The sequence below is a fragment of the Odontesthes bonariensis genome, chromosome 16 (genome assembly GCF_027942865.1).
Source record: "Odontesthes bonariensis isolate fOdoBon6 chromosome 16, fOdoBon6.hap1, whole genome shotgun sequence".
Taxonomy (NCBI): Eukaryota; Metazoa; Chordata; class Actinopteri; order Atheriniformes; family Atherinopsidae; genus Odontesthes; species Odontesthes bonariensis.
In genome coordinates, this window is record NC_134521.1 from 31,444,237 (window position 1) to 31,471,734 (window position 27,498).

At 42.9% G+C, this 27,498-nt stretch overlaps 1 protein-coding gene across 1 annotated transcript in view; it reads right to left on the reverse strand.

Annotated features, from left to right (window-relative positions):
• Positions 1 to 31: 31 nt before the first annotated feature.
• Positions 32 to 27,498, reverse strand: part of slc35f2 (solute carrier family 35 member F2) — a 28,015-nt gene continuing 548 nt past the window's right edge. Inside the window, exons 2-9 of the mRNA XM_075486917.1 lie at positions 27,201 to 27,306; positions 12,045 to 12,217; positions 8,241 to 8,368; positions 7,692 to 7,851; positions 5,923 to 6,079; positions 1,417 to 1,469; positions 1,182 to 1,336; positions 32 to 781 (exon numbers count right to left, since the gene is read on the reverse strand). Of these exons, the coding sequence (XP_075343032.1) occupies positions 578 to 781; positions 1,182 to 1,336; positions 1,417 to 1,469; positions 5,923 to 6,079; positions 7,692 to 7,851; positions 8,241 to 8,368; positions 12,045 to 12,217; positions 27,201 to 27,306 (1,136 nt within the window). The 3' untranslated portion in view covers positions 32 to 577. The remainder of the gene's footprint in view (positions 782 to 1,181; positions 1,337 to 1,416; positions 1,470 to 5,922; positions 6,080 to 7,691; positions 7,852 to 8,240; positions 8,369 to 12,044; positions 12,218 to 27,200; positions 27,307 to 27,498) is intronic.

Consider the following 27,498-nt stretch of genomic DNA (forward strand, 5'->3'; position numbering starts at 1 on the left):
GAGGACATCAGAAACTAGGCAGACCACAGAGTAAAAAACAACAACAAATTTAATAGTAAAAAGTAAAACTCCTGCTGCATGCAAACATACTTCATTTTTGGCAATAGAAGGCAATCCCACTTGATTTCCAATGTTCAGTCAACTATCACCACCATATGAAAATTTTAGCAACAACTGAGGCAAAATAAAATAAAATAAAATAAAATTAAATGTAACTGGTGATTTCTTTATGACAAAAATAATTTTAAAAAACCCATATAGTTCAGTTTATAGCAGAATGACAGAGCAAATGAGCGCTGTAAACCATGTCAGATTTAATTTCTTTTTCTTTCTTTTTTTTTTTTTTTTTAAAAGAAAAGAGGGGTTCGGATCGTTGACCAGTTTGGAACAATAAACAATTATTTTCATAAAGCTGACATCTAGTATCTGATGACATGTGATTATAAAGAAATATCTTACAAGTACAAACGTAACAATAATTGTGCCAATAAGTTTGTTTGGGCTTTTCTTGATACGAACTTCAGTAACAGTACAAAGTAAAAAGTGACCATTAATGGGGAAACACATCCCTCTTTGGTCACAGTGCAGAGACAGCTGTGACTGCCTCAGTGCTCTGAGCGTCTCTGTGTGGGCCCAGCAGGCGGTCTGAGGAGCTCTCAGTCCTGTGGTCAACGGACTCCTCAGCGGGGTCGTCAGGCAAAGCCAAGTATGTTGGGATACCGTTGAAAATGACAAAACCCACAGTGATGACAACAAAGGAGATGATGTACAGGGCGGAAAACTGAGGATGAGATGCAGGACAGAATGTTATTCACATGTTTAAGAAAATATTTTTTTTGTCACAAGTTCCACTTAAACCAGTCTAATGATAGAACTGCAGAGGAAAGGGCACCATGTATGTGCCATTTTCTACCACAGTGCTATAGTCCATTATTAGGAACACATTTTATAATTTAAATAAATTTGGTTTTCTAAACACTTCTTTCATGAATTAACTGGTCATTTAAATATTTCCAGCAGTCATCAACTTCCTGAAAATTGCGCACACACAGCACACAGATCATTTTAAAGAAATGAAAGATTCTACAAACTAACAGGGTGTTAATTGACTGTTCAATTCAGAGGTGAGTGCCGTTGGTCACCCACCCACACACTTTTGGGAAGACAAGTGCGCTACCCACCTTGTAATGAAAGAGGAAGAGGCCACAGAAGAGGCTGAAGAGGTCTGCAGTGAGCAGTGAGAGGTTGACCGCTGTAGCACTGGTCATCTTCACCACAACAGGCATGAAGCTGTACAACGCGAACATACACAAGGCGTAGCCTGCAAACAGCATGGCTGAAGAGCACAATGGATGAACGTAAAGCGACAGAACAATCAAATATATTTCAGCAACTGTGAGTGCATTGTTGACTTACATATGTAAAGACTCCACGTTATGGCTGCTACTGCATGTGTTTCCAGAACAGCACTGCAAAAAACACCAGTTTTATGTCCTGCTTGAATTTCATTACTGACTGACTACTTTAATCAAGACTTCTAGAACAACCAATTTGGTTGGTTAAACATGCAAAGAAATTAACTGAAAAGTAGGAAGAGCTTTTCACTTGGTCATAAGGGTTAGTGTTCTATAAGGACACATACTTATTTGATAACCATTAGCATTGATAAACAATATTTCCAAAAAGTTTTTAAGATGTGTAATGGAAAATTAATTCTTCTATGCATTGTATTACTGTGTATAACCTGTAGATGACCTCCTGCAAGATACCAACCTGTTTTTCTCTTTCCTCTTGAGGGCATCGTGTGCTCGTTATATGATAAAACTGCATTTTAAGGAGGATAGGTAGGGAAGATGGTACTTGGAGCTGTGCCAGTGTAACCTTGGCTGTAGCTAGAAAGGAAAGGTGGATAAGAACGCTCAACTATATCCAAGGAGCGATGACGCAACAATTTGCATTAGAACCTAATTGTTTTTGCCCCAGTGGTCAGAGCAGTTCTGTACTTTGTACTGTGTTGTTCTCTCTTGTAAGATATTATTAAAAGCATCTTATCTCCTCAGAAAATAACTGACAAATTTTACACCGCAGATGTCACGCTTTTGTTTTATTTTTTTTCGTGTGCATGTGTGTGAAAAGGCTGTCAGTGTCTAGGAGTTTCACAGAATTTTTCACTGGCGTAGATGTGACATCATTCAAAGATCTTGGTGCTCAGGTTACGTGCACAGAACAGCAAAAACACACCATACTTACTGACTGCAGACTGTCTGACAAAAACAAAAAAAATGTCTGAAATGAGGTTGATGAGGCTGTTGTACAACTGAATAGAAACAAATTCAGCAAAATGTCGGAGTTATCTTTTTTACAAACTAACAAAAAGTAAAGAGAAGAGAAAAGAACCAAATGGATTGCTGCAACTCTAAGAAACAACTGGAATTTGGTCCCAGAACTTTTTTGGGCCCAAAACTTTTTTTTTGCTGCTTTGACTTTTCTACAAAAGCAGATGCACTTCTACCTCTACTTCTGTGTATATATATATTTCACTTCTATTTTCAATTTGACATTTCAATTCTCTATTTTTTTAATTTTATTTCTAATATTCAAAGTCCAAGAGTTTCATTCCCGGTAAATATGTCACACTATTACCTGTATATGACGATAAAAAATCTTTCGAAATGTTGGAAAGCAGAACAACTTGCAGGACAAGGTTGTCATTTCAGCATTGACCACAAGCGCAGAAAAGGATTGATCAAAAAAAGGATAATCATTCAAATATGTGAATACATTGTGAATGTGTACATGAGTTTGAGTTCCATCTATTTATTTTTAATACCAACTTGTCATTTTTTCACAAGACACATAAACTGTTAACTTCAATTTAATTTTACTGTAATATCTGTCAGTGCTGTGGTTGCTTACATTAAGTAATGAAACCAGGCTACGTTAGAGGCTACGTTGAAAGCTTTTGATAGTTTAATCCAGAGGTCACCAACTGGCGGACCGCGGTCCGGGTCCGGACCGCAAAGCCGTCCCATACGGACCCGGACCTAACCGGCCAAAAACAGAAGGTTATGATAAAACCTGACGGAGCGCTTCCATTTTAACCGGCGCAGCTTTTGTAGTCTTTACGGTAGCAGTTTAGCTGGTGTGGAAACGCACAGACCAATCCCACGTGATACTACTCAGCCAATCAAGTCATTACAGGCGGTAAACATTGCGAACCTACAGTGCAGACAGAAAAGAGTTTGAGTCAAGTTACACATGAAAAGACGATAGATAGCATACAGTTAGAGAAAACAAAGGGAGATATACAGACGACTGACTTGAAGAAAGTTGAGAAACAGGAGTGAGATGGAGAAAGGGAGAGGAACGGACGACGGAGCCAGAGAAAGGTAGAGAAAATTAAGTAACAAATGGCGCTCTCCAAAAAAAGAAAAGTGGACAGCGAAAATAGAGCATTTAATCCGGAATGGACAGACTCGTTTCTATTCATACTTCCCATTGGGAGCATTAAAGCAGTGTGTCTCATATGTTCAGAGACTGTGGCACTTATAAAAAGTGCCAATGTGAAACGCCATTATGAGACAAAACATAAAGGTTTTGAACAAACATACCCACTCAAATCTGAAGTGAGATCACAGAAAATAAGTTGTCTCAGAGCCCAATATGACCAGTCCAGAAAGCGTTCTGTGAAGACCTGTTAGGTGTCACTCCCCTTCAGACCAGTACAAGAGGAGAAGACATCTACCTGGCCATAAAGGAGATGTTAACAAAGAGAGGAATAGAGCCAAAACAAGTGGTTTCAATAACCACAGCTGGAGCCCCTGCTATGATCGAGAACATTATACTTATGGCCCTGTCACACTGTTGCGTATGAGAGAAGCGTATGAGTTGCGTATGAAAATTAATAATATAATTTTCATACGCACGAAAAGTCCTTGAAAATAAAGAATTGTGCGTATACTTACCGTATTGAACCTATGAGTAGCGTATGAGTAGCTTATGGTCAGCGTATTGACAGCGTATGTCAGCGTATGAACAACGTATAACCAGCGTACTCTGCATATGACTAGCGTATGAGTAGCATATGAACTGCGCATGCCCAGCGTACATTTCAACGCGCCTATATCAGCAGCCTTTCCATATTGCTCCATTATTGCAGTAGACGACGCGCTATCAACATCTCTCGAGACATTCATCTCGATCATGCCTCCCAAGAAGCAATCGTCGTTTGCCCGGGCCCTGGGCCGAGGTCGAGGAAAAGGCAAAAAAAAACACAAGAATCATTCTCACCCAAACCTGCTGAAATGCCTGATGCACCTGCGGCTGATGAGTTACATGCTTCTGAGCGATCAAGATCCCCAACTCCTCCTCCTGACCGCTCCCGTGAATCGTCGGTTGCCTCAGATATGTCAGTTGCCGCCTCCATCTCCGCCCGTCTGGCGGAGATGGAGGCGGCAGACGGGCAGAGGCTATAAATACGCTAGCTGTATGGTACACCTTCATGCCAACATATGGCAACTTATGTCCAGCGTTCTCGACCTATCAGTAACATACCTATATCGTACCTCTAGCGTATTCAGCGTATGCTTAGCGTATTAACCATACGCACAAAAGTTTTGAGCATGTTCAAAAATTTATTTCTGCCTCAGCGTATGCCAACGTATGCCAGCGTGCTTGAAACGTATACAACCTATGCCTAACGTTCTCCTAGCGTATGTCAGCGTATACCAGCGTATGAGTGATAATTTTCATACGCTGGCATACGCTAGTGCCATACGCAACAGTGTGACAGGGCCATTATCTGCAGTCATACATACATGTTCAGTTCTATGTTACGTGACAATAAATATTGTCAAAAAGTTTTTGAATTGTACTGAATTCATTTGATTTAACCGTCAGGTATTGATTACATGCAGATGTTGATACAACTACTTGGCTACTTAAATATATATCACACTAAACTTAAATATATATCACACTAAATAGTTAGACATTATGATCTTCCGGACCTTTGCTTCAAGAATTTTTCTCTAACTGGACCTCTTTAAATTTTAGTTGAATACCCCTGGTTTGATCTGTCGCTTACAGTGGTTATCACTGTATCATGCTCGTTCTGAGTTCCTTGTGTAGCTCATATGTTGGAGAAAAGCTCAGAACACACCAACGATGGAAGGTGACGTACTACCCACTGCTTTTGTCACTTCTTTTTATTACTTTACACCAGCCGCGGCTATTCAGAAACAACACGGGAAGCCGGACAGCCTCTCCCATTCTCTGGCGAAATTGCTACATCTTCAATGTTAAATTGACGATAAAACAGTGATTCACAAAACAGAAGAGATACCCAATACTGCATTTACTTTCATAACTACAACATGCTGTCCTGTAGCTTAATGAAGTGATTTGTTCTGAAATCGCCGCCGTTCACTGAGGAAATCATGTTATGAAGCCGCCACTAACAGCCAGGCTTCCGAGCCGAGGGCTGCCCGGCTTCAGGAGGGGGCGGGAGAGTCAAGTTTTTTTCTACAATTCTTCTAGGTCATCATTGGCTAAATCGACAAAAACTCATCACTTCCGAGGCTGCCCGGCGTCTCTGGGGGTAGATTAGACGTGGGCGTGTCAATATGAGGGGCTGTGTCGTGATGATTGGAGTTAGTGTTTGTCCATCATGTGGCAGCCGAACTTTTAAGCGGGGAGAAGTACGCTGGAACTTCAGTCCCAAAGCGGATATGAAAGAGACTGGTTGTCTGTGAAAGTGCTGTCAGAGTTTCACTCATACTTTTAGTTGTTTCTTTCCAGCAGCCGCCACTGCTTTACACACCTTTGAACACATGGCTATGGTGGTTTGTAACTCTGTCACTGGTGCAACAAACAATAGAACAAAAGCACCAGAGTATACAAGGAATATAAATCATAACTTACAGTTGTATACCACTAATAACAGTCCCGAAGAGGCCCATCATGCCTAGAAACTCAACTCGGCTCAGGTTCTTCACCGTGTGCTCCTGGCACATGTTGGATACAGCGTAGAGGGCGGCACTGAGCAGGACTAAACCATCGCCCAACACCACATCACTGGCTGCACAGAGACAGAGGAGTTCATACAAATGGGAATCCAGCAACAGTATTAAGCCATGACACAAGACATCAAGAGGCAAAACCTGCTTGTTGAATCCTGGATATATCATGCTGAGGATCTCCCGGTTTAGAACAGTGTAAGGACAGATGGCCTCTGCCTCTTAGAACTGACCATCCAACCTCCAACATTGGGCCTCATGCAAGAACTTTTTTGTATTTTTATTCTAAATTTCTCTTACTTTTTTCGTACGAAGGTCTCGTAGGAACATGCCACGTCAGATTCAACAAACGTTCTTAACTTCGGAAAAAGTGTGTAAACGACCTGCGTAAAGCGCAGCGCACGACTCACAGAGGACTGGGACGACCCCGATCTGTCTCCAATCTCGCTCTGAAAGGTTCCAGTGGCCAAAATCCAAGGGTGGTGAGGACCTGGGCGTGTGGTGGAATTGGGTTTGATCGGCCTCTTTCTCTCTGGAGTTGTGGCTTTAGAAAGCTGCATATTTGCAGCAGCACAGTCCTTGGCAATCTAAATCGCGATGTCAGCCATTTGTTTGTCAACATGGTCTCGGAGCACACATGCGCTAAGGCATCCAAAAGTAGCAAGTCAGCCACTGGTTACGCTTCCCATTGACTTTTATATACAGAGTCAAATTAACCTTCAATTAGTGCATAATTAAAGTCAAACAGAATAATGTCAGCATCATTATGGGGTATAATGTATATATTTATTTATGTTTGCTTCAAAGTAATATAATATACAATCCATTAGTCAAGCAAACTTGATTCGAATAACTGCTGACAAATCTACGAAACTCCTACAACAGGTCTGGATCACTCGTAAATTCTGTTCGTACCTGAAAGAAAACATAAAATACGAAAAGATTGGTGAATGCGCAAATTTTCTTAAACCACTTGTACGCACGACTTAAGAACAAATCTGTGTGTACAAACGGTTGTTGCATGAGGCCCATTGTTCACTGAGCTCCAATGAGGGGTTTTCTGAGGCACATTGGTGTTTATGGACGTTCAGGCCGGTCGTTGTGTCCCCCATACGACACAGCCGATCTTTGCCTGTGTTTAGGCTTAGTGTGACATTGTGGCTATTGCAAGATGGGTTTCCCACAAATCAAAATAACTCCTCGACTTTGCTATACAGTGGACTACTGCACTCCTGTCAGCCTGGTCTGAGGGCTCCTCATACTTGATGTCAGAATGCACCTTCTATGACTCCCTATTGTAGTCCACCTGTCGGAACCTTAACCTCGATGCTGTCTGCATCTTTGACAGCCCTTTCAGAGGCACAATGTTGTACAAAGAGAGGAAATGTGAATAAAAAAACAAAAACAAACAAGATATCTATATTTCCAGTTGGCTTTCTTCACCCAGAAAGTGTGCATGGTTGTCAAGAAGACAGAGACTTTTAAAAGGAAAAATGTGAGTTAAATAATCATTCCTAGAAGCTGAAATTTAAAGTAACTGTGGTCTTGTGACCTTTCAAGCAAACCTTGACATCTGATTTTGTATTTGTGCTAACAATAGGTAGTATGTTTTTTTTTTTTCTGTGGTTAAACTGGGGTGAAGGTTACAGATAAAAAGACAAAAATTATCCTTACTCGATCCCTGAACTCTCCCGGCCAGAATGTCGGCTCCCACCATGGCCCCCACCCCCAACAAGCACACTGTCACAGCAACAAAATGGACAAGCCTGTATCGCGTCTTCAGGAAGAGCCAGGAGAGCAGCATCAGCACTGGGATTACAAAGCAGTCCAGCAGCTGGAACACACAGAAATGCAGATATAGCGGTGTATAAAAGTGAGGAGAGACATTTCGTCACATAAAACAAGCCAGGATGATGAGATCCTGTTTTAGCAGCTTCATGTTTTGATCGAGCATTTATGCTCCAGCTGGGTGCAGGTGGTGTCATTTGAAAAGACGGTTTCCCTTCAATAAGTATATATACAAGTTTAATCAACAAAAAGCTTGTATATACATGTCTTTCACATTAGGCAGTCACTTTTTATGTGGTCTTCCATATACTGTGATATCAATGAAAACCATTACCATTACAATTTATTTTTCTCAATTTCAGATAAACGTGGTATATAAAACTGCCATAGCAACACAATACTGAAGTTATTACAACCTCCACAGTTTTCCTGTACCTGGATACTCGTCAGGTTGGTGAACTGATAAGCCTTCACAACTGCATAGTTAGCCTCCACATCTGCCAGACCCATCACCAGATACTTCCACCACTTGGTTTTTAGAATCTGTAGGATGTTACCGTCACCTGTGGAGACAAAATAGCCAGTACTTCAAAAACTAGAGAAGTCGCTTCTAAACGGTACTCTTTCTAAAATTTTAACTGCTTCAAATATTTGTGTTTTTCTGTTCCATTTGTTTCTATACCTTCTTGCCTTTCCATCACCTTGCAGTTGTCAGTTGTCTTAAGCTGGGCATACACTGTGCGATTTTTTTCAATCGCGGTATTCAGCTGCTGCTCATACTGTACGAGTGAATCGCAAGGGTTAAAACGTCGCAGCTCACGATTCCTGTTCTCACACTGTACGATCCGATGGTCTGATGCGATCTGGCTGCTCACACTACACGACACGTCGGACTCGGTCGGACTGTCCGAAATTGCAAGAAGAAGAAGCCAGAAGTGGGAGAGAATGACAATTTGACAATTTTCTCTTCCGTATCTATGTTCGCGCATGCGTAGTGTGACAGGATGAGGTAAATCGGCTCGTGCAACTGCTTCAACTGTGCGAGAGCCTCACGAGGGGCGACCAGGATTTCAAACAAGTTTGATTTTCATCCGACTGATCGGGAGGTGGTCGGGAGGGCTTAATCGTTTGTCGTTAGTTACCCCATGTATACTACACGATGCGAGACGCACGATTGAGCCAAAACTCGGCCCGATCTCCAAAATAGTCGCACGAGTGAAAATCTTGTCGACATCGGGTCAAAAATCGCACAGTGTATGCCCAGCTTTACTAATAAACTTGCCCTCTTTCATCTGAGCAAATATTTTTCAGAAGAGGGCCATGGGGGTCACTTACAAAAGCTACACTTTGCAGAAACTTGTGTTGCAAAAATGATCAAATTCACAGATAATTTGACAAACAGACTAGATGAGTAGACATCATGGGATTAAATGCTCTTATACATGCAGCAGCTAATTGTTTTACATTCCTCCAAAAAGCACTGTTACCATCAAGCAACATAAAAACAAAGTTAGAGATTTGCTGCTGCAAAATAGAGCTGAAAGAAGACATTTAATGAATGCTAATATGTCCATTTATCTGCTGTGTGTAAACCAGAAGAGTTCATGTGTCAGTTTTCTGTTTACAGTTGTTTTTTTACTGCAGGTAAAAAAGTAGACCTTCCAGAGTCTGTCATGATGCTGTCATAAATTAACTGACAGTGTGGATATCAAAGCAATAATATCCCCCCTAAAGCAAGTATATGATTCTATAATTAAACTTGTACAGTGATTTAAGTGTTTAAACTTATAAGATATGGGAAACTAATTTACCTTAATTTTCACAGTGCAGGTAGCCTGGCTGACGCGTCCACATCTCGATGAGATGGTGGTCTGGGAACTAGGTGTGCATTTTCTCGTATTTGAGGCGTGGTTTACGAATGCCTAGAGCCGTTTATTGGGAGCTACGAATGTCTATCAAATGGCATCTGGTTCTTCCCATGCTGCTTTGCGCGCGATTCATAGCCAATTGTATCACTTATACCAGATGACGTATGTAGAGCGACAGAAATTCGACGAGGAAATACATCCTTCTTGGCAATTAAATCTTTCAACGCCAAACGTTGCTTTTTTAAAAGTAAACTTGCGTTCTAAGCTACTTAAAGGGGAACTGCGGTATTTTCAACAATAAGCCTCTTTTATGAGTCATCTGCAATGTTTTAGAACCCCCCCTCACCGCTTTTTTTAATTTTACTGCTGTCTCCGGAATTTGCCTAATTTTGATTCATCTCAACCTTCTTCAGAATGGAAAGTCATGTGCATGTCCTAAAAGGTCAGTAAAAGCACCATAAACGTCCGTTTTCAAAATCATCAACTCACCGGAGTGGTTACTGGTGTGCACTGGTAATCCATATCAAATTTCGTTGCGAAAAGTTGCTTCTGTCGTGTTTTATTTGACATTTTGTACTGGATGTTCGTTGATATTACTCCGCCACTGCTAAGAAAATAGTTCGAGCATTCACGAGCTGCCAAATAAAACACGACAGAAGCAACTTTTCGCAACGAAATTTGATATGGATTACCAGTGCACACCAGTAACCACGGTGAGTTGATGATTTTGAAAACGGACGTTTATGGTGCTTTTACGGACCTTTTAGGACATGCACATGACTTTCCATTCTGAAGCAGGTTGAGATGAATCAAAATTAGGCAAATACCGGAGACAGCAGTAAAATTCAAAAAAGCGGTGCGGGGGGTTCTAAAACAATGCAGACGACTCATAAAAGAGGCTTAATGTTGAAAATACGGCAGTTCTCCTTTAACCCATTGAGGCCGGGAAAGCATTGCCGCATTTCTACCTTTAAAGCCGGGGGCGCTGTTGCGTTATTCTACCTTTAAGGCCGGGAAAGTGTACACGTCTTTTTCCTGTATAAGGTTGTTTTGCACCAATTATTGACCTCTGCGCCAATTAAATGCATTATAATAGACATGTGAGAGTGTCGTCATGTTCCTTGTGTCATTGTTTTGAAGTTAAGTTACATCGAAAAAAAAAAAAAAAAAGTTAAGTTTCATCGAACAAGCATGGAGGACTTTCAGTGGGAAGATATTTCAGACGGTAGCGATTGTGAGGAGTTTCTTGGCTTTGATGATGCTGAAGAACGTGCTGACCCAATTGATGCAGATTTATGGCTAGCACATATGTTTGAGGATGATTTTGAAGGGTTTGAATGTGAGTGGAAGACTGACAATTACCACCGTAATCGACGGAGAGATTTCAACCGCACACCAGGGGTGAAAGTCGGTTTACCTGCAGATACCACACCGTTGCAGGCATTTAATCAAATTTTTACTGAGGAGCTTTGGGCGCATCTCGTTTCCGAGACGAATAGATACAGTGAGCAGGTACTTCAGACTCCAGCTCGAGCAAAGATGGCAAGGTGGTCACACGTAACTGTGCCGGAGATGAAAACGTTTATTGGAATGTGTATGGGCTCCTTGTGCTGCCAGTACGAAGAGACTGGCGATAAAATAAATAGATAAATAAATAATTTAAATATAAAATTAAATTTTATTTTATTTTATTACTGTTTTCTAATTGAAAATAGCGCTGTTCCTACACTTGACTTTTTATTTGATTTTAAAACTGGTTTTTTTATTGAAAATAGTGCTGTTCCTGCACTTTACTTTTTACATTTTCTATTTTCGTGAAGGTGTATGTAAATAAACTCAATTTCCAAAGAAAGCCACAGGTGTAAGCTCTCAAATACTTTTTGAATTTTGTTTCTATCTGCTACAGAGGCTGAGAAATCAATCATTTAGTAGGCGTTGACACAATTGCTGAATTTCCAGAAAAACTTCAGGTTTTAGGGGGTCTTTCTTAAATCGGCCATAGGTTTTACAGGCATTCTTTTCCAGGCGTCTTAGGCCTAAATGGGTTAAAACACTTTCTAAGGCTGCATCGAACGGTAACGTTGTGTCCGCTGCCATGTTGGATTAACACTCTACAAGCTTCGGTGTCGCGGATAGACGTCGTCATCGTCTTGCAGCCCCCCCCCCCCCCCGTTCTGTGATTGGTTCCCTAACTCAGGCAAAAATAAGGGCGGTGGTTTCCAGGCTGCCTTTGCAGTGTGAATGAAATCGCGCACAAAGCAGCATGGGAATTCCCAGGCTACAGTGCAGGTGGAAAGACGTTTAAAAAATGAGGACCCACTGGAATCAATAAGAGCGACACATTACTTGAGTGAGTGAGTGGTGGTCTGACCTTTGCGGGTACTGAGGATTGTGGTGTAGATCAGCAGCAGCAGGGCGTAGTTGAGGAAGCTCTGCAGCATGGGGGTCTCCACCTTTGCATCTGTCAGGTACTGACAACTCACTGCGGTCCCGCAGATCAGCAGGGACAGGACCTGACCCATTATTATGGTCTTCACCAGACGCCTGAGGAGTTGGCAACGGCATAGTCAGTCACATGGACATACAACAGCTCTCTTCATCCTCTTATCATCACAGTACGGTGAAGGAAGAGGGAGCTAAGGCTGATAATAATGTTTTACCAGCTCATACATTCTAGTTTTGATCTGTGGCTACGAATAATGACTCAACACCAGTTCACAAATACAAAATGCCAAAATTCCTCTCATTCATTCATTGTTGTGTTTTATTTGGTGGTAGACCTACTGCAGGTTCTAAAAGCTGTTTTTAATAAAGATCCAAAATGTATAAATTAGGGCTGGGCAAGTTAACTCGTTATTATCGCGTTAACTTGTTAATTATTTAACGCTGATGAATATTTTATTGCGCATTAACGCTGGTTTTATTTTTTATTTTATTATTGTAAAAGTCTGTTGCTCACAGGTTTTTATTTTGTAAAAGTCTGTTGCTGTCTGCTGTGGAACCGGAAAAGAAAGTAATTGGCAGATCCATCAAACATGGAGAAGGGTACAGAACTTTTACTCGGCCATTTTCATTTTAAAGTTCTTCGGCGGAGTCGACAGAACCAAAGTCATCTGTAAACACTGCCAATATGCCGCCCATTGATTGGATGCGAGACTCCGGTTCTTTTCACAGATGTTTATTAAAGGAAAACTCCGGGGCATTTGAAGCGCAATCCCATTGCTAGAGGTTGTCAAATACTGATAGTAGGACACAGACAGGTGCAAATCGGCGCTCCCTGTGTGGAGATAGCGCTGTTTGCGCAGCCTGTCATGCGAGGCTAATACGTAGTGGCTAGGGGCAAGTGCTAACCCTTCCACCTAAAACAACAACTTGCACACTGCAGAAACGTCACACAACTTTATAAACCATCTGACAATAAAGTCACAAGCCTTACCATCAAAACCATATGCATGGTTCTCACATTACTGGCATGGGGACGTTACAAAACAACTTTATAAACAGCATGTAACTCACCGGTTATTTGTACGCTCGCGCATGTGAAAGCCCAAAAGAGTCGATGGACGATAATCACATATACAAAACAATTAATCTTCTCTAGAAAAACTGCGTTCAAGTATTTAAAACATTACAACAATATTACTGGGCATGTATTGTTGTAATGTTTTAAATACTTGAACGTAGTTTTTCTAGAGCATTCCACAGCATCTCAATTGGATTAAGATCTGGACTTTGACTTGGCCATTCCAGGACTCTCCACTTTTTAGTTTTTAGCCAGTCCTTGGTGGATTTACTGGTATGTTTTGGGTCATTGTCATGTTGCAGGGTCCAGTTCTGCTTCAGCTTTAATTTTTTTACAGATGGTTTCACATGTTCCTCAAGCACCCTCTGATACACAGCAGAATTCATAATGGATTCTATGATGGTGAGCTGGCCTGGTCCCGCTGCAGCAAAGCATCCCCAAACCATGACACTTCCACCTCCATGCTTCACAGTTGGTATGAGGTTCTTTTCTTGGAATGCTGTATTTGGTTTACGCCAGACATGTCTTGTTTTCTGGTGTCCAAATAATTCAACTTTAGACTCATCTGGTTCAGATTTCCAAAACATATATTGCTCGACCTCTGCCGTGAATTGGGGCCATTTCTCGAGCGAGAAACTAAGCGCACGCAAGCCATACCTGTGCATATACAGGTGCTGTCCACTCTGGGCTTTTTGGCTACAGGTACGTTTCAGCGCGAAGTAGGAGATAGATGCGGCATTTCTCAGCCGTCCATGAGCCGAATTCTGCCCACAGTGTTGGATGCGATTATTTCTTTGGCACCGACTTACATTCGATTCCCTTATGGGGGTCCACGCCAGGCAGACATTAAGCGAGGGTTTTATGGTATCGCACAGTTCCCCAACGTCATAGGAGCAATAGACTGCACTCACGTCGCACTAAAAGCACCATCACAGCACGAATACAACTTCGTGAATAGGAAGGGGAAGCACTCCATTAATGTACAGCTTATATGCGACAGTTATATGCTGCTTCTCAATGTCGTTGCCCGATGGCCAGGGGGGACGCACGATTCCTTTATTTTGCAGAACAGCTCCGTGGGCCTTCGTTTACAAGAAGGAGCTGTTGAAGATGGATGGCTTACTGGTGAGTGTTGCGCAGCATGTTTGCAACATTGGTTATATGTATGGTCAGTGTTCGAACTACGGGGGGACTCGGGGGATCCGAGACCCCCTAAAACTGACACGAGACCCCCCGAAAACATGATTTGGGAAATGTTGGGGGGTCTCTAAAATATTGGCAAAATGTGATTTCCCCTAATGAGTTATGATTGCAGACGCGATGCGTGTGTGGAGGTGTGGAGCCTGTGTGCGTAATTGGCATAAAGCTGTGCTGTCCGCCGCGTATGATTCTGTATAGCTTCTCATGTGTTTTCGAGATCCACGCTCTGAGTCAAGCGCAAGCAAGCAAGCAAGCAAGTTCCGGTGGCTTTTAAAGGGAATGTTGGTGCCATATATGGTTAATTGGGGGCGTTCCATGATGCAAATTAGTCTGATCGTGCCCGCGCAAGGTGAACTGGCAGGTGTGGTATTTATCATTGCAGATTACCTACCGGTGTGCATACGACCTGTGTAAGAACGTTTGATGAATGCCGATTTTTTTGTACTTGGGCACATTCTAAATTTCACTCATACGACAGGATTTAGAGGGGATTCTACGCACTAATGATAAATGAGGGCCCAGGTCTTTGTCTGCATTCTCTCTGGCAAACTTCAGTCTGGCCTTAATGTTTTTCTTAGAGAGCAAAGGTTTCCTCCCTGCACACCTCCCATGAAAATTAAACTTGTGTAGTCTCTTTCTGAGAGTTGAGTCATGCACTTTCACATCAACAGTAGCTAAAGCCTGCTGTAGGTTCTGTGATGAAATTTTAGGATTTTTCATGACTTCTTTTAGCATCTTACGGTCTGCTCTGGGGGTGAACTTGCTTGGACGGGCAGACCTGGGCATGGTCACAGTTGTTTTGAATGTCCTCCACTTGTAAACAATTTTCTGGATGGTGGAATGACTGATGTTAAAATCTTTGGAGATCTTTTTAAATCCCTTTCCAGACTCATAAGCAGCCACAATCTTCTTTCTGAGGGTGTCAGGCAGCTCTTTGGATCTCACCATGGTGCTCACTCTTACTTCAACAGTAAGGGACACACCAAACTAAATTTCTGAGGTTTAAATAGGGTAAGCCTCATTCAACATGCTGGGTAACGATGTTCTGATCATGTGCACCTTATATGATACACCTGTGTGTGATCTTAACTATTTTAAGTTTCCCAATATATAGGGGTGTCCTAATTTATTCCTCACCAGAAATTGCATTCTTTTTTAATTACATTTTACATAAAGTTGTAAAAAGGCGTTTCTTAATTTTTAATTGTTTAGTCATATTACTTGGATATCTCAGTACTGTTAAATTTAATATTAAATATCCACATGTCCAAATATGTTAAAGAATATACAGGTTTTCATAGAGTGTCCTAATTTTTTCACATGACTGTACGTCCTGCTCAGCATGGGGATGCTCTACCATCAGAACGCTAGAATCAAGATCGCGAGGAATTACCTTTCACAAGTAAGACTGAACAATTGTTTGTATTCCTATTTTGCCATTATAAAAGTATGTTATGTTTCATAAAGTATGTATTATGTTGAGAGCTAATAACAGTTAGGTGCCACTAGAATCAGACTAACGTGAAACGTGAAATGGACATGGAGAGCAAAGCCTAACGTTAATATATCGTTCGTCAACAGAGGATAATATTGGCGAGAAATATATAGGGTATATGTGTAATCTACCGTTGCTTGTTTGTCAGTAATTACACACAGTTTGGTATACACAACCACCACTTTTCACTGTTGTCATTGGTTGTGTCCACATTTCACAAACTCAGACTGCACCACATAGCCAAACTCAGTACACTGAAATTACAGTGGCAACAGCCGAAAAAGGCTTAGCAAAACTATACTTTTTAAAGGGTTCTAGCTCCAAGATACAAGCCTAGACACAAGCTTATATATACAAATATATACATACATATTTAAATTATATTAAATTATTATATTATATTTTATATTACTATATGTGTATTAGAATTAAACTATTGAAATATTATGGTATTTATAATAGCAGCAGGTGTTTTGATGTTTGTTTAAATTTGTCTTCTGTATCAGAAGTTTTTGTTTGTGAAATGACTTTTTATTGTCAATTGCACTGTTGCTTAGATGTGAAAATCTTATTCAATTCAATTCAATTCATTTTTATTTATATAGCGCCAAATACAACAAATGTCATCTCAAGGCACTTAGATAGTTAGTCCAATTCAAGCCAATTGGAATTCAATTAATTAATAATAATCATAATTCATAAAATAATCCAATTCGTTCATATAGAGCCAATTCAAAAACAATTTCCTAGCTAAGAAAACCAACAGATTGCACTGAAAACTTTTTGTTTTTCGGTCCAATCTCCCGGCCTGAGCGTGCCTGAGGCGACTGTGGAGAGAAACGACTCCCTTTTAACAGGAAGAAACCTCTGGCAGAACCAGACTCAGGAAGGATGGCCATCCGCCTCGACCAGCTGGGGTTTGAGAAGACAGAAAGGGGGGGGGGGGGGGGGGGGGCGGCACTGTAACACCATTCGAAGGATATCTGTTGGAACAGGGAAACACAAGTTAATGACCACAATAATATCACATATACACAAAGAGAGTAAAGTGAGGAAAGGTGTGACAGATGAGGCCCCCCAGCAGTCTAGGCCTATAGCAGCTTAACTATGGGATGTTTCAGGATTACCTGAGCCATCCCTATTCAAGGTAAACACAAGAAACTTGTGCTAACGAAAAAATAAATAAATAAATAAATAAAGGACCAGACTCAGTGAGTAATTCCCTATACTCCCTATATAGATCTGCTCCTCACACCACAACAACCATCTTTTTACAGCCACAAGCTACCTCAGCCTCTCACCAACTGCACACCAGTCACAGCGGGGTGGGGATGCAAACCCTGGTTCGGGTAGGGGGAGAAATAAAAGAGGTAAGATAAGCGGGAATGGGATTCAAACCCTGGTTCGGGTAGGGGGTAATGAAAGTATAGAGGGTGCCAGAGGTGGAGGCAGAACAAGACACACTAGCAGACACACTATCAGATTCAACAGACCTAACTATAAGATTTATAAAAAAGGAAAGTTTTAAGCCTGGTCTTAAAAGTGGAAAGGGTGTCTGCTTCCCGGACATTTACTGGCAGCTTATTCCACAATAGAGGGGCCTGATAACTGAAGGCTCTGCCTCCCATTCTACTTTTAGAAACTCTGGGAACCTCAAGTAAACCTGCAGTTTGGGAACGAAGTGCTCTGTTAGGAAAATATCTTACAATGAGATCTTTAAGATATGATGGAGCTCGGTCATTAAGAGCTTTATATGTAAGGAGAAGAATCTTAAATTCTATTCTGAATTTAACAGGGAGCCAATGAAGAGAAGCTAAAACTGGAGAAATATGATCTCTCCTGTTAGTTCTCATCAGAACTCTGGCTGCAGCATTTTGGATCAACTGAAGGCTTTTCAGAGAATATGTGGGACAGCCCAATAATAAAGAATTACAGTAATCCAATCTTGAAGTAACAAATGCATGGACTAGTTTTTCTGCATCACTCTATGAGCATGATTGTATATATATATATACCTATATTTAAATTATATTATATTATATTGTATGTATATGTATATACATATCATATATATGTTATTCCATCACACATAATATTGAGTCATTATATTATATATTATGGTATTTATATTAGACTATTTAAATATTTTGAGATATGTATACTTTACTGCTATAGAAATATAGAAAGCTGCAGCTGTTTTGATGTTTGTTCACCATTGTCTTTTTTGTAATGTTGGTTTGTCAAATTACTGTTTATTGTCAATTGCACTGTTCAAGGTGGTTTCTCAATGCACATATTTGAAACGCAACTATAAAAAACAGACTGACTGCCAGTGTCTCACTATTTGATTTGTAGGCTATTTCTCTTAATGATGGTCAATACGTAGTAGCTAAAGAAGCACCATTTCGATAGTTTAGATTTGTGCACGAGCTGTGGGAGTACAAGAAAAGTGAGCGTCTATCAGCGATTATCATAGACATATGCACATGTGTCTACTATGGAGGTTATAGCCTAATTAGCGAGATTCAAAGATTCAAACATTGAGACAAATCTTTTGGGGGGTACTCCACGTAGATTATACACCCTTGAATGTAAAAACGACTCCGAGTGAAATCGGTTGCAAAATGTAAGACAATCGTGATTTTTATCCAGAAAAACCAATGCTCCCGGCAAATTGCGCTTGTTTGACAGACCTCTGGTCCAAATGACTCCACTAGCAATATGGCGCGACGTTTTACGTCACGGCAACGGGCTGAAGCAGTCAATGGGGCGTCTACCTATATTATGTCTATGGGTAACATCACCGTTCCTCGGTCTCTGTGTGAAACCGACGAAGCTATCCGGCGCTACTTCCTGTTTTAATTGTTTCAACATAAAAGCACATATTTCAAAATACATTGAAAAAAAACTCCTGCATTTACAGCCAAGTTGAATTGTCTTATCACTGTAGTACTATAGTTCCAGTCTAAAATATCACTTAAAGGCAAAACACACAATTGATACCAGCAGGTCATTCAACGAAACAGACAGTGGAGCGAGGTTTCTACATAAAAACTACATAAAAATGCTGATGTTAAAAGTGTGTTTGCACAACAAATGTTATGGCACTTTCATTCATATGGCAGCCCATTTAAAATAAATCTAAATGCTATACACTACTTTTGAATTAATTTGCAATTACTCGTGATTAATCAGGGAAATCATGTGATTAATTAGATAAAAAATTGTAATCGTTGCCCAGCCCTAGTATAAATTAATTAATTTATACATAATTAATATATAATTAATTATAATTAAGTATCATTTGTATAGCACTTTACTTAGAAATGTTACAAAGTTCTTTAGAGTAAACGATAAGGTGAGTTAGGTGGGATATAATTTCACAAGAACACAAGCTTTTTCAAAGTGAAAAGTTTTCAGGAAAAGTTTTAAGGTAGCTACAGATGTAGTGATGCTCATTTCAGTGGGCATTTAAGTCTAAATCTAACAGGGAATCAGTACAGGAAGTGATGTGTTCTTGCCTTTTTGTCCTGGTAATGAGTATAGCTGGAGTTTTGTTAATCAACCAGAGAGTGTTATGAATTACATCAATCAAAGTATGAATAGACAAAAGCATGCAGAACTTTTTGTGAGTCAGCAGTTGAGAGAAATTAACTATTTTTTTAGATTGTCTTAATCTTGTTTTATAGTTGACGCATCGCTCACGGCGCGCAACATCAAAATTACATATTTCCGCGTGGCGCGTGCCAAGAAAAGGCAGCGTGGCGTGTAGTCGTGCACCAGTCAAAATTTGTAAATTGGCGCGCACAAAGAACGACAAACCGGATGGATCAATTCGAAAACAGGCTCACATCTGACGGTTGTGTCATGTAAAATACTTTGTGCAATTATTTTTAAATAAATTATGTCCCTAGGAGTTTCTCGAAAACTCATGAATTCTTTGCAAAAGGTGCTCGAAAACTTGAAATTTTGCAAGCACCACCTGCCAGTCGACGACATGAAAAAATCTAAACTTTATATTTTTGGGAGTCGCTCATTGACTCTGTAGCGCCCCCTACAATGCTTAAAAATGGTCCCCGAAACTTTTTCAAAACTTAAAGGGTGAGGACGTGGCGACGCCTCAAAGTTGGATGACTCGCCATCACTCGCCACAAAAAATTAAGTCGCTTATAACTACCACATACATTATCTAAGCTGTCCCAAACTTCATACGGCGAATGCTGGACCCAGCCTGAACGCGCACATATAATCATAGTGACATCCACTTTTAGCGCCACCTGCTGGTGGTTGGAAACGTTTTTTCCACACCTCGCATTTGATCGAACTCCTCCTACAGATTTAATGGTAACAGCTCCAAACATGGCCAGGTTACTCTTAAGACATGGGGGGAAAAAAAATTATGGAAAAAACTTTTCCAAACTCTGAACGGTGTAGGCGTGGCTAGGCAGTGAAAATCGTGTGATGGCGTTTGTGATTTGGAAGCCTTATCATCATCGCAAGGTCATGAAACTTGGCACACACGTCCACCCTGACGACCTCGTATGTATGTAAATGGTAAATGGACTGTACTTGTATAGCGCTTTTCTAGTCTAGCTGACCACTCAAAGTGCTTCTAACTACATGCCACATTCACCCATTCACACACACTCATACAGCACGTCTATGCCTATACACACACTACGTGCTTTCTAATCATTCACACACACATTCATACACCGATGGATTTATCGGTAGGCAACGTGGGGTTCAGTGTCTTGCCCAAGGACACTTCAACATGTAGCCCGGGGAAGCCGAAGTCGAACCACCGACCTTCCGACTGGTGGGCGACTGCTCTTCCTCCTGACCTACAGCCGCCCAAGGGTATTGTGTGTGGGCGGAGCAAAATGGCTCATTGGCGCCCCCTACGATACTTAAAAAAGGTTAGTTTCGCGTGTGACAACAAAATTCGGTACACTCCTTCATCATGCCCAGACGCACAAAAAAGTCTCATGCCGCCATGATCCCACGTCCAGTGGAAGGTGGCCATTTTGGATGGAAGGTGCGTTTTGGGGCCATTTTCGCCCAATTCCACACCTTGCATATGATCGAACTCGTCCTACAGATTTAATGCTACAAGCTTCAAACTTGGCCAGGTTACTCTTAAGCTATGGGGGGAAAAAAAACTTTTTCAAACCTCAAAGGGCGTGGCCGTGGCGCCGCCTCAATGTTCGATGACTCGCCATCACTCGCCACAAAAAATAAAGTCACCAGTCGGTGAAAATTTTGTGATGACATTTGTGATTTCAAAGCCTTATCATCATCGCAAGGTCATGAAACTTGGCACACACGTCCACCCTGACCGTGCCAATATATATAGCTGGCACGACACCGTGAATGTCATCAACACCGCTCGCGCGAGCCATCACAGCAACTGTAAAGGGCCCAGCCCTTCAGACCAGAAAAAAACAAGACTGAACAACACGTTTGACTTCATAATCAAAACTAGCATTAAATTCAAATATTAAACCAAGATTCTAAGCAGTCATTATTTGAAAGACTGTTAAGATTATAACCAACAGGACTGAAAAACTCTGTAAACTTCTCATCACTGAATTCACGGAAATCTTTGGCCATCCAGGATTTAAGTCAGGAAGACAAGCTGTGAGATTACTGTGAGATACAAGCAGTCTTGCTAGTATCTGTGGGCTTTACCGACATGTACAGCTGAGTGTCATCAGTGTAAAAATAGTAATATAGTATATGATTTTGAATAAAATGGTCTAGAGATACCATGTCTACAGAAAACAGAAGGGAGCCAAGGACTGAACCCTGTAATACGCCAGCTGGTAAGTCAGCTGAGCTGAGGAGGAAAAGTTATTCAGAGGGACCATAAAGCTTCTATTAAAGAGCATTGTAAACTGAGAGGAGAATCTTTAACTCAAACAAATTTACATCAAAGGCAGCTCTTGTATAAGTAAAACCTAAGTCAAACATTCTCGTCTATCTGCACTCAGCAGTAGGTCTTTGGTCACTTAACAAAAGCTGTCTCGATGAAGTTACCATTTATAAATTAAATCAACTGTGCAGAAGCGACTTTCTTCAGAACCTTGGATAAGGACAGTTTAGAGATAGGTCTGTATTTACTTAAAGGTAAACTGATTAAACTTTAAGCAATGGCATGAAGAATTGTGTTTTTAAAGTAACTCGGCTGACAGTGGGGAATATTTTTTTAAGAAGCCCAGTGAGAACAATAACCAAAAGGCTGGAGGAAACTCTACATAACTATGGAAGGAAAATCTGTGGAAACTGAGGGGTGTAGTGCTCTCAACACTGACGGCATAATTCACTTTCTTATATGTGTTCTGTTATCTGTTATGTTGTTGGTGCATCGTCTTTAATGTTGTGCGGTTCATTGTCTTGAATGTTATGATGCATTTAATAGTTGCGGTCTCTTTAAGAGATCCGGTGACGTTTCATGATAACGGCTGTTCTGTTGATGCGCGAGCTTTCAGTTTTGTCAGTTAATAAACGCGACTCACAGAGTCTTAATGTTAGAAGTTTTCGGCTCATCTTTTCGCCTAAAGGCAACTTCCACACTGGTGACCCCGACGTTTGTTTGCTGGACGTATCCAGATCGCCATGACCGCAAACGCTGTGTCTCTCAAGCTCCCCGAATTCTGGGAATTGTCTTCTTCTGCCTGGTTCGCTCAGACTGAGGCACAGTTTGCCTTGCGTCAGATAACGGCCGACGAAACGAAATACTACTATGTGGTATCTGCTCTCGGAAGTTCTACGGCATCGAGAGTAGTGAGCCTTCTTAAACGTCCTCCTCTGACGAGAAAGTATGAAACTCTGAAAGAATACTTACTGAAAACATTCGAACTATCTGACACAGAGAGGGCTAGCAGGCTTTTCTCTCTTCAAGGGCTCGGTGACAGCAAGCCCTCAGAGCTAACGGACCGAATGCTCGATCTGCTCGGTGACAACAAGCCAGATTTCCTTTTCCTCCACCTTTTCCTGCGCCAACTGCCTGCTCATGTGAGAGCTGCTTTGGCCAACACTGCCAGCACTGATTGTAGAGAACTGGCTGCTGAGGCTGACAAGTGTTTCCTGGCTAGTCAACAGCCCTGCGCAGCTGCCCTTCTCCCTGCTGGTGCTGTTGCTGTATCAGAAATATCCGATGATCACATGCTCATCGCAGCAGCAGACCCGCGTCGGCAGCAGTCTTCAGGTGTGTGCTACTACCATGCCAGGTTTGGCCCCAAGGCCAAACGATGCCGCTCTCCATGCAGCTTCAGTGGAGCGGGAAACGCCAAGGCCGGCGCTTACTAGTGGCCGTGAGCGTCGGCCATGCCGGCGGGCTGCTCTTCATCCACGACTCCATCTCCGGCCGGCGATTCCTCTGCGACACAGGGGCACAGCGGAGTCTACTTCCTGCTTCACAGGTGGACGTGGTGGCTGACACCCACGGCCCCCCCATGGAAGCCGCCAATGGAAGCCCGGCTGCTCGCCGAGTTTCCAGCACTCACCCAGCCCACTTTCTCCTCTTCTACAGCCAAGCACGGTGTAGAGCACCACATCGACACCACTGGCCCACCTGTGTACGCCCGTGCTCGACGCCTCGAGCCGAAAAAGCTTGCCGTAGCCAAGACAGAGTTCGAGTCCATGGAGCGCCTGGGGATTGTTCGACGCTCCAACAGTCCTTGGGCCTCTCCCCTACACCTCGTCCCCAAACCAGGGGGGGGCTGGCGTCCTTGCGGGGACTACCGACGGCTCAACGACGCGACAACGCCTGACCGCTACCCAGTGCCGCACATCCAGGATTTTTCAGCGCACCTGGCTGGTAAGGTCATGTTTTCGAAGGTGGACCTGATCAGAGGATACCATCAAGTGCCCGTACACACTCGGGACATTCCAAAAACAGCTGTAATCACACCGTTTGGTTTGTTTGAGTTCCTGCGCACACCATTTGGGCTCAAAAATGCTGCTCAAACGTTCCAGCGGCTCATGGACTCTGTGTTACGGGATCTGCCTTTTCTGTTTGTGTACCTTGACGACATCCTCGTGGCCAGTTCATCACCTCTAGAGCACCTTTCGCACCTTCGCACTCTGTTCGAGCGACTTACCGAGCACAGGCTCATCATCAATCCAGCCAAGTGCGAGTTCGGTCGGTCCACCATAGACTTTCTGGGGCACAGAGTCACGAAGGACGGGGTTGTTCCTCTTCCGTCAAAAGTGGAGGCCATCACCACTTTTCCACGCCCAGTCACTGTCAGAGCCTTACAGGAGTTCCTTGGCATGGTTAACTTTTACCACCGTTTTCTCCCCAAGGCTGCCCAAACCATGCGGCCCCTGTACGAGGCTCTGAAAGGTGCCAAGCCTAAGCACACTGTGGACTGGAGCCCGGAAAGAGACAAGGGTTTTGTGGACGCTAAGACAGCCCTGGCTAAGGCTGCCATGTTGGCCCATCCCGCCTCCTCTGCCCCAATCGCACTTACCACGGACGCCTCGGACTACGCGGTCGGTGCGGTTTACGAGCAGTAGGTGGGTAATGCTTGGCAGCCTCTCGCCTTTTTCAGCAGGCAGTTACGTCCCAGTGAACGGAAGTATAGCACTTTCGACCGGGAGCTACTTGGAGTGTACCTCGCTATCCGACACTTTCGTTCACTGCTGGAAGGACGCCAGTTCACCGTTTTTGTGGACCACAAGCCTCTGACCTTCGCCATGTCCAAAGTCACTCAGCCATGGTCCGGCAGGCAACAGCGGCAGCTGACTTGCATCTCAGAGTTCACGACGGACATTGCACACCTTTCTGGGAAGCACAACCAGGTTGCAGACTGCCTCTCCCGTGCTGTTGCGGGGGCGGTCCACCTCGGTTTGGACTACGGCAGCATGGCAACGGAGCAGGCCACAGACCCGGACGTGCAGGCTTGCCGTTCATCCGCTACTGGGCTGCAGCTTCAGGATGTGGCATTCGACGACGCTGGCACCACTCTGCTTTGCGACATCTCTATGGGCTCCCCTAGGCCTGTTGTGCCTGCGAAGTAGAGGCGGCCTGTTTTCGACGCCATCCATAGCCTCTCACACCCCGGAACCAAGGCCTCACAACGGCTGGTGGCAGCAAAGTTTGTGTGGCACAGACTTAAAAAGGACGTGAGGGACTTGGCGAACACCTGTGTGGAGTGCCAACGTGCCAAAGTAAACAGCCACACCGAAGCGCCACTGGAACAGTTTCAAGTGCCTGAACGACGTTTCGACCACGTCAACATCGACCTAGTTGGCCCACTTCCACCCTCGCAGGGTTACACTCATGTACTCACTATGGTCGACAGGACCACACGGTGGGCAGAGGCTGTTCCACTGTCATCCATAACATCAGCGGACGTGGCACGGGCATTTATTGGCACCTGGGTGTCCCGTTTTGGCGCCCCTTCAGACATCTCCTCAGACCGTGGCGCTCAGTTTACCTCCGAGCTTTGGAACGCTGTCGCAGGGAGCTTGGGAGTTAAACTCCACCGCACCACGGCCTACCACCCCCAGAGCAATGGCCTCTGTGAACGATTTCACAGGTCCATGAAAGCCTCCCTGCGTGCCAGCCTGAAGGACAGTTCCTGGGCTGACAAGCTCCCATGGGTCATGCTGGGCATCAGGACAGCGCCGAAGGAAGACCTCCAGGTCTCCTCCGCAGAGCTGGTCTATGGTCAGCCACTGCGGGTCCCCGGGGATTTCGTCCCCAGCACCACGACCCCTTGGTCAGCCACACTCCAGCGCTCCAGCCTGTTAGACAATGCCAAGCTGTTTGCTCCACTTGCTACCTCCTGCCATGGTGTACCAAACTCTCACGTCCCCAGTGGCCTACAGTCTGCTGGGTATGTTTTCATTCGTGTGGATGGGCACCGCGGACCTCTCCGTCCGCCTTACGAGGGCCCTTTCCGTGTTGTGGAAACTGGGGATAAGCACTTTGTGGTGGACATTGGGGGCAAACCGGAGTGTATTTCTGTGGACCGCCTTAAACCAGCTCACCTTGATCTGGCCAGGCCAGTTGAGTTGGCGCAGCCCCCAAAACGGGGACGGCCTCTGACTAGGCCCCCTCTTCCCGTTCCTCCTGCCCCTCGACCATGCCGCAGGGGAGCCCCACAGACAGCCACTGAGGGGGCGGTTCCGCACTCTCAAATTCGGCGGAGCTGCACTGGACGTTTGATTCGCCCCCCACGCCGTTGATATTTTTTCTCAGGTTTTCTGTTAGAGTGAATTCTGGGGGGGCATGTGTAGTGCTCTCAACACTGACGGCATAATTCACTTTCTTATATGTGTTCTGTTATGTTATGTTGTTGGTTCATCGTCTTTAATGTTGTGCGGTTCATTGTCTTGAATGTTATGATGCATTTAATAGTTGCGGTCTCTTTAAGAGATCCGGTGACGTTTCATGATAACGGCTGTTCTGTTGATGCGCGAGCTTTCAGTTTTGTCAGTTAATAAACGCGACTCACAGAGTCTTAATGTGAGAAGTTTTCGGCTCATCTTTTCGCCTAAAGGCAACTTCCACAGGGGAAGAATTAACATTGGGAATGAAAATCTATGGTAATGATTGTTACTGAATATAACCTGTGAAAAGTGAGCTGATCTTGCATTGGTGCAGTGACAAGTAGTTCAGGTTACCACTGAACTCCCATCTTGATCTCACAGTCACTTCTTGAATAAATAAATTCTTACAAAATAGCCCTTCATAACTAACAATAACTCCTCACACAACTTGCAGTTTACCATTCAAGGTAAATTACGAAACAAAATATTTATTGGATGATGAACATCATCCAATAAAGTTATTTAATCATTCCCCCCTTCTCAGCTCTGTTTCTAAACCATTAAATAAGAGCCATAAGCTTCTCCTGTTATTCATTTAATGCCAAATTTCAACAGGGGTCTGAGTGGTGCCATTAAGCAATGGCTCTCAAATATGGAATGATGAATTGTTCAGGCCTGAAATAATTAAAACCATCTCACTCAAGCAGCAGAAATGCCACAGGAACAAAACACTGCCTATTCTATCACAGATCCTCTGACATGCAGTACAATTATGTACTTTTTCAGATGACTTTGTCTTTAAACCTCAGAAATAGTCATCTCATAACATTCAATGGAATCTTTCTGTTACATTTTTTAAATAACCAACAGTATAATACAGACATCTCCTGAGGACACAACAGAAATCATATGAAGTTTAGGGTGAGATATCTACTAAAATAGCCCTAATTTACTGGAGCTTCTATTTCAGGTAGAGCAACCAAAAGTTTTAGAAAAAAAACAAAGCTGCCATTGATATTGCTCACCATGTGAAGATATCTCTTGAGTTAAAACTATATAATCCACATACAACCCTCCATTTCCCACACAGTCTGTCCTCCTCAGGATGCTCCATCACTTTGAGAGCTAAACCTGGAAAGACAAAAAGAATGGGACAGATTAAACTCTTGAAAAAAAAAAGGAATTAAGAATTAATGTCTTCCAAAATCAACTTCATCAGACTACCCAAGCAGAACATGGTCCAAATCTCCACAAGAATGTGATGTGCTTTATAATATGATTAGGACTTCAGCTATGGACTAGGTAAGTGCCATTCTCCTCTGT